At 45.6% G+C, this 8770-nt stretch overlaps 2 protein-coding genes across 5 annotated transcripts; both read right to left on the bottom strand.

Annotated features, from left to right (window-relative positions):
- On the bottom strand, positions 386-4537 carry LOC8071406 (phosphatidylinositol 4-phosphate 5-kinase 6). 4 transcript variants are annotated; one of them, XM_021445953.1, is made up of 8 exons: positions 2889-4528; positions 2516-2683; positions 2172-2337; positions 1977-2096; positions 1698-1891; positions 1402-1493; positions 1232-1288; positions 386-883 (listed from the first exon to the last, which is right to left on the bottom strand). In XM_021445953.1, the coding sequence occupies exons 1-8, from the start codon at positions 4256-4258 to the stop codon at positions 600-602; spliced, it is 2451 nt and encodes an 816-aa protein (XP_021301628.1). In that variant the 5' UTR covers positions 4259-4528; the 3' UTR covers positions 386-599. The 4 variants fall into 4 exon arrangements, with proteins under 4 accessions (XP_021301628.1, XP_021301627.1, XP_021301629.1 ...); XM_021445952.1 differs by having other exon boundaries at positions 386-888; positions 1402-1497; positions 2889-4521; XM_021445954.1 differs by having other exon boundaries at positions 699-883; positions 1402-1497; positions 2889-4534.
- Positions 6487-7767, bottom strand: LOC8070347 (DTW domain-containing protein 2). The gene has a single exon (XM_002441666.2). It carries the CDS (start codon positions 7670-7672, stop codon positions 6881-6883), a length of 792 nt encoding a protein of 263 aa, XP_002441711.1. The 5' UTR covers positions 7673-7767; the 3' UTR covers positions 6487-6880.

Below are 8770 nucleotides of genomic sequence, written 5' to 3'. Positions count from 1 at the left end.
ACCATCGCCGGACCGTCCATCTCCCCTAGGCATCCCTCTAGACCTAGAAGCTACAGATTCCCTCCATAACCCTAACCGTAACCCAAGCTTCCTCGAGCTTGATTCTTCACTAGACCAAACGAGATGGTCATTGGAGAAGAACTATTGCAGCCATCAAAGTTTCGATGAAACTATTGGAGCCATCGATGTTTTTGATGATCCGTCAGATTTGTTTTCTTACTTCTTTCTTTCCTCCTCTTCATCCCATTTTCTTTCCTTTTATGGGTCATCTTGATTCCAAGGTGATATTGATTTCCATATTTGGGGGAGGGTGTGTGTGGGTGGGGGATTCTCAATTTAAGGTATGGGATGCTTCTCCATTTAGCTTTTAGGGGAAAATTGTAGCTCCAATGAAAGAAGACAATATTTGGGGGAAAAGCTACAAAGTCTACAAGGGAGTACACATTTTTCACACTACTGTTGTTTATATCCTTCAACAGAGGGAGAAAAAAAATCAATGAATGTATATCTACAAAAGAAAAATGCTAGCTAGAGGATGATTGAAGAACATCCACCAAATAATTGGTAGTCACTTAAGTTAAATGACGATTCAGTAGTTACTATACATCTTTTGTGAAAGCCCTATAAATGAAGTCTCTGAATCGCTTGCAGTATTGCTTTGGGTCAACTGCTGATATGGAATTGGGATCATATTGCATGGCTTTGTAAGCATGCTCAAGCTTTTTACTGATATCGTAGTCTTGTAGAATATCAATGATTCCAAAAAATAGTATGACATCCTGTATTTCGCCAGTAAGATCACCCAGGAGCAAAGATTCACCGTCAGGATTCTTCAATACATTCTCCACCCTTGAGTGCATGCAAATCCCTAGTTTTAATGGTGCTTTTCTACAAAAATATCAGAATTAATTTGTTAGTTCTTAGAGGTTAATGTAAACGCAAATGTAGAAGTTATTGCATGAATTAAGCAAGCTGAGCCGAAGAGATGAGCTTGCATATACAAAATGTGGTGAGTATTAAACGCTTCGTTAATTATAAATCGAAAGCTTGGTGCAGTATTTTAGCTACTTCCAATCTTTTGATCATATAAGGAGGGAGTGTTTCATTGAACGTTATGCATTTGAAGAAAAATGTACAACAGTTGTGCCTTTAATTGCTTCAGATAAGATTAAACTTGGTATAAATTTTGTCCATTGCAAAAAAGTGATTAATGTAATGCATTTGGATCTACCTATTTTGTTCAGAATCTTCAGTGGTAACATCAGGGGTTCCATTCTCCGAATTGCTGCTGTCTGTAACCAAAACATAATTTTTTTAGCATAATAATTCCATATGTATATTTACAGCATTATTGCAACTGCAGTTACGTTAAAGCACTAAAGCAATCATGCATAAAGGAACCTATCTTTGCATCTGTCCTTGAAGTGAATTCCAACCAAAAGACTATAGTCCATGATCCTCTCCTGCTCCAGTAATTCACAATCTTTGTCCACCTGCCTGGAAAGATATACAAATTATGAGAACTAGAGATGCTTGGGTTTCTTCAAAAATTAGTTGGTCAGATTAGCACTAGCATCACACCCAAACATTCTTTTAGATGAGATTAATTTGCACATATGTTACTATTGCTAAAATGTACTCAGTGGAGGAAGGGAAATATAACATCTGGTAGAATTAGGCAGATGAGATGTGTGCACCTGCAGAATTCTTGAAACCAAGATCCTTGCAGCCGGAAAATGAAATTGAGGTCAAGGTCCTTCAACGTGGTATGCTCATTAATCTGATCAATTGGTTTATCTGTCATGCGACCTTGTGAAGATCCTTTCAAATCGAAGCGCCTATGGATTGCATAGTTGGTGCAGAAAAGATTCCCCATTATAACAAAGCGAACCTGTGTTTCATGGTTACAAATGTTGAGAGATTCTCAATTTACTTTGAGTATCTGATCAGTTTCATTTTCATTGCATGTAGCTAACCTTTTTCTGAATAGCCGCTCCTGTAAGTTTAACAGAGTGCAGACCAAAAAATTTAGTTATTAGAGTATTTTCAAAAGCACGAACATGTTTATAGTAGGATGGAAGCATCCTAAGAAGCACCTGTTCACATAAAAGAACAAATTTGATCACATAACTTGTTAACCTAAGGTGAGAACCAAAGAGAACCGTACTTACTTTAACTTCTGACTGCTTCATTGTTTTGATCATGTACTTGTCATCATTCGTTAGGTAAAAGAAACATCCACTTTTTCCGGGAGACGAAATCTCCCTGAGTGCCTCTTCCCCACAGATGGAGTTCATGTAATCCACAGGGTTGACACCGAAGAGCTTGCACAAAGTCCTGGAAAAGGTGTACATAAGAACAAATTAGCTTCACATTGGAGACTTGAAGCAGCACCTATCTCATATCATATCTCAAATCAACTACTAATAACACAGGAAAGAACAAGAAAATTAGCATCACCAAGGTATGTAGGTTCGTATATATGCTAGCTATAAACAAGAACAATAGAAGAGACCTGAAAACCAGTGGGCAGTAGTCCTTCCACCGAAAATCGCATGATTGGTGAGGAGGAGTATGCTTTGATCCTTCAGGAGGAAATCTTGTCCACACCTTCTCTTTTGGATCAAATGCTGATGGTTTAAGATCCAGCGATGCAGGTGCTGAGTACTTTCCAACAGTATGCCTGTGTTCCAAAGCTAAGAACATGAATGAATTACGGATTGACAACTTCAATTCAATTCAATTCAATTTCAATCAGATTCAGATTGAAGGAGCAATGCATCAGTCAGAAAAATAAATAGCAATCAGATCAAATATAATGGGCGGCAAGGCACAATGGATGGCATATATAGCATTTGCCAGGGAAAGAAGCAGAGGAGAACACACACCTGATGCCAAGTTGCAGGTTGAGCACGAGCTCATAGTTCCTGTGCCCCTTGGTTATCGTCTCCCCCTGCTTCTTCCCCGGCCTCGGCGGCGGCGTGGGCATGATTGACGAGGACAGCAGGGATGACCACCTGTCCGTCTGCGCCTCCTTGCCGGCCTCACCTTCAGCCAGCGCCAGACTGTCCATGTCCAAGGACGTGCTGCTCCCCCTGCTCAAGCTGGACCTCCTCCCATGGTCGGCGTCGGCGTCGGCAGCCGGGGCGCTCACCTTGCGCCGCCGCTGCACCGGCTTCTTCTGCACAGCCTCCACCCCTGGCCACGTGACTATCTTGGTCGACGGCATCAGCGACGCCGTCTTGCCCTCGCACACGTCGAGCTCCTGGAGCAGCGTGGTGATGGGCTCGCACGGCTCCCGAGGCATGGGCACCGCGGGGCCACCGGTCGGCGGGTAGTAGAGGCCGTCGGCGCGCACCGCGGCCGCCGCCGGCGCCCCCTCCATCTCCCACCGCCAGGTGCCGATGTACATCCCGCCGCCGTCCAAGCGGAACGTGCCCTGGCCCCTGGGCCTGGCGCCCTCCCACGCGCCGTCGTAGCGGTCGCCGTCGGCCCAGATGACGGTGCCGGAGCCGTGCATGCCGCCGGCCCTCCAGGCGCCGATGTACTCGTGGCCGTGGCGCCAGATGTAGCGCCCATGGCCGTCCTGCAGTCCCTCGCGCCAGTGGCCGTCGTACACGTCCCCGTTGGCGTACGCCTGCGTGCCGCGGCCGTGGCGGAGGTTCCCCGCCCAGAGCCCCGCGAAGGCGTCCCCGAGCTCGCCGATGAAGGTGCCCTGGCCGTGCATGTACCCGCCATGGAAGTCGCCCTCGTAGGTGGCGCCGGACGCCCAGGAGAGCTTGCCGTGCCCCGAGGCGCGGCCGCGGCGCCAGGAGCCCTCGTAGATGCTGCCGTCGGTCCAGAGGAACTTACCCGTGCCGTGCGGGAGGTCCCCGCGCAGGTCGCCCTCGTAGAAGTCCCCGCTGGCAAGCGGCTGCTCGGCGTGGGTGGGCTCGCCGAGCCCGGCGTCGTTGTCGTCGTCGTCGTCGTCGTCGTTGCCACTGCCCTCCGTGCCGTTGTCGTCGTCGCCTTCGCCGTCGCCGTCACCGTCGTCGTACTGGTAGATGGTTTTGGACGTCGAGGCCGAGGGGGAGAAGCTAGGCGTGAAGTCATCGGCGCTGTCGACAACGGGGCCACCGCCCGACGACGCGGCGGCGGGCACGACGGCGCCGACGCGGCGGACGTTTTGGAGCTTGCGGATGCCCGCGTCCCACAGCCGGCTGGCCGGCACGGGGAGATGTTTCATCTTCCTCGCCGCCGACGACGTCGACGTCGCCATTGTTGTTGAGGGACGTGGCGAGGCCGAGTGGATGGATGGTCAGCGACACCACGGGGCCAGAGCGAGCCTGTGGCTGTGCATGGTGGTGGCGCAGGATCAGGAGGAGGAGGAGGAGGAGGAGGAGCGGCAGGGCCATGGTGTTTTGGTGGTTGATGAAAGACTGGGAGGAGTTGTCGGGGTGGCGAGCCTGCGGCCTGCCTGCGGAGGACGCCATTTCCTAACTATTCTAATTATGTACTTATATAATATATAATAACATCTTCTCTTATATTTCAGGTGCCTGGATTTTAAGGTGATTTCACGCAATATTTTCATACCACCGACTAGTACAACTAATTTGTTACTTTTGTAATTTGTTATTTGTCTTTGTGCCATAACATATAGAATTTTTTGTTGTGACGATAGAAACGGACGATAAGTTATTATTTGTCTTTGTGCCAACATAAATCAGATTTTGTCAGCTTTATATTTTTGTCTAATGAATTATTTATTTCTGAAATAAAAAATAAAAATTATGCCTACAAAGATTGTAACAAACTACTCCCTCCGTCCATGAAAGAATCAATTTCTAGGATCCGTGCCATTCAAACTTTTTAAAGTTTGACTTTATAGAAAAGAGTAACAATATCTATAATATAAAATGCACATTATATGAAAATATATTCTATGATGAATCTAATAATACTAATTTGATACTATAAATCTTAGCATTTTTTTCTAGAAATTTGGTCAAAGTTTAAAAAGTTTGACTTAGGACAACTCTAGAAATTGACTCTTTCGTAGACGGAGGGAGTAAAATGCAATTTTAATATAAAATATATGCAATAATCGTCGCTTGAAAAGAACCTAAAATTCAGACACCTCAGTTTTTACAAGTCCAGCCAATGTGAATGTCTTTGGATTACAAATTAAACATCACACAAAAGCTTTGTTGCGTAGTATGTGGGAAATGCGGTGCAACAGTGACAGTAACACGATACAGTACAGTACCTGAATGCTATAACAACAATCACTTCATAATCGGAACAAGTTGTTACCAAATCATACAAGAAACCAATGTCTTTTCTTTTACAAACTTTTTGAGGAAGCATTTAGAAAATTTTGATGGTGCTGTTCTTAGTATTATACCAGAAAAAAGGGCGTCGTTTACACACCCCGCTACATCATATAATAAACTAGGGGCCCCATTAGAACGCAGGAATTCCACAAGAATTGTACATGAATCCGTTCATTTTTACAGGAAATATATAATTTTTTTCCGACGACCTAAAGGCACATCACCTGATGCAGCAAGCATGCAGATATATCTAACCCGAGTTTTGACAGTTTTCGTCTTCCATTACAGAGTCAGACATTTGCCTACCACCAGTGGTACCTACAGCTTTCGCCTTTTGCATACTTCACAAGAGTGGCTCCCAGGTTTAGAGCTGGGGGCAGAAAATAGTGATCCACAGATGGAAAAGCATTCCCACCATTTTTAGAATGAAATAAATTCCATGGAGTTTGTCATAATTACATTTAATAAGGCCACATTACCTATTGCTGCCTAGGATAAATGCATGGCTTGGCTTGGCTTACCAAACCCATTCAGACAACTGATATGTTGGTTCAGGTTTCTCATTTGGGATCTAGCTCCACCAATTAAAACTGGAAGTAATTCCATGGTCGATTAGCTTTCTCAGTGTATATATACTGGGTCACCATATCTCTTACATTGATGATCAAGAATTTAACTACGAATTCAGCATATTTACCACACCAGTTGAGGTAATATACTTTTACTCTACTGGAGAAGTGAGAGTATTCCAAAAGTGCGAGGTACTGAAAATGTTCTGATGCAAGGATGTTTAGGACTTTGGGAGCCAGCATGAACCACTGGACAAGGACAAGCATATTTCCCAAAACATATTGAACAAGAGTGCACAAATTTGATGAAATATAGCTATAGGCTCCTGAATGACTGATCCTGACCTATGCTGGAAAAGAACAGTCAAGAAAATCCTTCAAAGCACACTGATGATGGTAAATGTAATTTTATTAAGATGCAAAGGCCACACAATTGAAGGAGCAACAAAGTTGATGTATAGAGTGAACGCAACAAATGAGGTGTTTAGCACACTCTGAAATCATGAACTGTGTGCACGATTTGAGGTATAAGGTCCCCGTTTCTCTAATTTCAGTATCATCAAACATGATACATTCAAACACAAGAATGAAAACTCCCTGGGTTTCAGTCGTAATATGGAAATTTCAGCATTGAACAAATGATTAAAGGACAATTACATAAGAATCGCATCACAACCTATGAGATATAGTATCCTAATGTTTCCAAAATGTTACAACATCAGAAAGAGAGAAGCTTGCAGAAATATTTTGAGCCAACAGGATTAACATGAACCCATTTTTTAGTTATCCTAGTAGACATATCAAATATGCTTATGCAGCTAAGGTAAACAACAATGCATCCTAAACTAAGTAAACAGACCCCTGCCTGAGAAAAATCAGACCTTCAATGCTGGAGTCTGCAGAATGCAGATGGTGGATTGGTGATAGATTCCAAGGCAAGAAATTCCACACAGCAGCATGAGCAGGCGGCCAGGCGCCAATCCATGGCACCTTGAGTCAGATCAGTCCAGCATTGCTCTGCATCTCCTCCTCCCTCCTGAGTTCCTTCTTCTTCCTCATCTTCACTCTCGGCTTCACCGTCCGGTGCTGCAAATGCTCCGTCTGGAAGGCGACCATGGCCCGGAGCACACCGAGCATGGCCTCCTCAACCACGGCGCCATTCTCCTCCGGCTCCAGCAGCCGCAGCGCCCTGGCAACGGCCTCCATAGTGCTGACGCACCCCTTACGCGGCTCCTTCCTGACCACGAGGTCGGACTCGAACATGCTGTCCCCGTCGGCGGAGCCGTCAACGGGGAGGGCGACGGGGACAATGCCCAGCGACGTGAGGACAGGCAGGCTGGCCGCGTGCATCTCCTTAGCCTGCTTCCAGGTGCCGTCGAGGAGGAGGAGGGTGGGGGCGGCGCGCGCGGGCCGCGGCGTGGACCGGCACCAGGAGGTGAGGTCGGAGGCGGCGGGTGAAGGGTAGAGCAGCAGGACGGGGCCTCGGGGGGTGGGAGCGGGAGGGATGGAGGAGGGGAGGAGGCGGCGGCCCGGGACGAGGCGGAGGTTGGAGAGGGACCGCGCCAGGAGGGGCAGCGTCGACAGCGGGTTCCGGCGGAGGGCGTGCGGGTGGTGGAGGATGACGACGGTCGTGGAGATCGGGAGAGGGGATGGAGGGAGGTACGGGCACAGGCAGACGCGGGATGGGCGGCCGCAGCCGGCGTGGCAGATGGAGCGGCCGGGAGAGGAGGCGGCGGCGGTGGCGCCATCGCCGTCGTCGTCGGAGGGGACGGGATCGAAGGCGTCCATCGGGCCCACTGGTAGTAGTAGTAGTACTCCCGTACTAAGGCATAGCCCATGGCCTGACCCGTTGGGCCTAAGCTTAGCAAGTTTAGTAGGCCTAGGCTGAGGCCCTGTTTGGTTCCACCAACTAAATTTTAGCTAGCTAAACTTTAGTCACTTTAGTAGCTAAAGTTCCAAACATATTGACTAAAATGAGCTAAAATAGTTTAGTTCCATTAGTCACTCAAGAGTAGCTAAAATAATTTTAGCTAGCTAAAATTTAGTAAGGGGAACCAAACAGGCCCTGAATGTTAAGGCCCATTCGAAATTAATTGCATAGTGTTTTCTTCTCACAATAAAACAACGAAGTTTCCTGTTCATTAAAAAAATTCTAGATTTCGATCCATCATTTTGTATAATAAAACTAAATACCATATATTTTTTTTAAAAAAGTGACTATTCTAATATTTTGGATTTTGGCCTCAACAGGCAAAGAAAAGCCCAAAAGAGCCGTAAGAGGCCATAATAACGGCAATAAATTCTGTATTTTGGATAGAACTAAACACAACTTTGGAATTTTGGCATTTTGTATTTCATTATTCCAAAATAATATTTGGTATTTTGCATTTTGCATTCTATGGAGAACTAAGTATACCGGTAACATAAGCAAAATTTTTAGCAAAACAAACACATAGATATATTTTGCTGATGGCCATTAATGTGAATAATTTGGCGGGCTGCTGCTTCGTTTGTAGCGCAGGGGCACTGTCAGGCCCGGCCCTGTCAAATCATAGACCCGGAGCGAAGCTACAAACGAAGGGCCCTTTAATACAACTCTTATAATATAATAACAATTAGAAATTATGTCATTTACATCAACATTCGACAAACTTAAATTTAACTTGATCGCTGCATCATATGGAGTTCCTAAATCCCAAACCTAAGGCCTTATTTAGATCTAAAATTGTTTTGGATTTTGACATTGTAGCACTTTCATTTGTATTTAACAATTGTTGTCTAACTATAGACTAACTAGGTTTAAAAGATTAGTTTCACAAATTACAAAAAAAATATGCAATTAGTTATTTTTTTATTCATGTATGTGCCGCAAGATTTGATGTGACA

Source organism: Sorghum bicolor, chromosome 8 (assembly GCF_000003195.3).
Source record: "Sorghum bicolor cultivar BTx623 chromosome 8, Sorghum_bicolor_NCBIv3, whole genome shotgun sequence".
NCBI classification, from domain to species: Eukaryota; Viridiplantae; Streptophyta; class Magnoliopsida; order Poales; family Poaceae; genus Sorghum; species Sorghum bicolor.
The sequence above is the reverse complement of the archived record's forward strand: the minus strand, read 5'-3'. Positions and strand labels throughout refer to the sequence as shown.

Excerpts from the sequence above, each read along its gene's own strand:
- LOC8071406 (XM_021445952.1), bottom strand. The coding sequence starts at position 4,258 with ATGGCGACGTCGACGTCGTCGGCGGCGAGGAAGATGAAACATCTCCCC. Across the intron at positions 1,892-1,976 it reads GAGCGGCTATTCAGAAAAAG|GTTCGCTTTGTTATAATGGG; the intron begins GTTAGCTACATG and ends CATGAAACACAG. Across the intron at positions 889-1,231 it reads GAAGATTCTGAACAAAATAG|AAAAGCACCATTAAAACTAG; the intron begins GTAGATCCAAAT and ends ATATTTTTGTAG.
- LOC8070347 (XM_002441666.2), bottom strand. The coding sequence starts at position 7,672 with ATGGACGCCTTCGATCCCGTCCCCTCCGACGACGACGGCGATGGCGCC.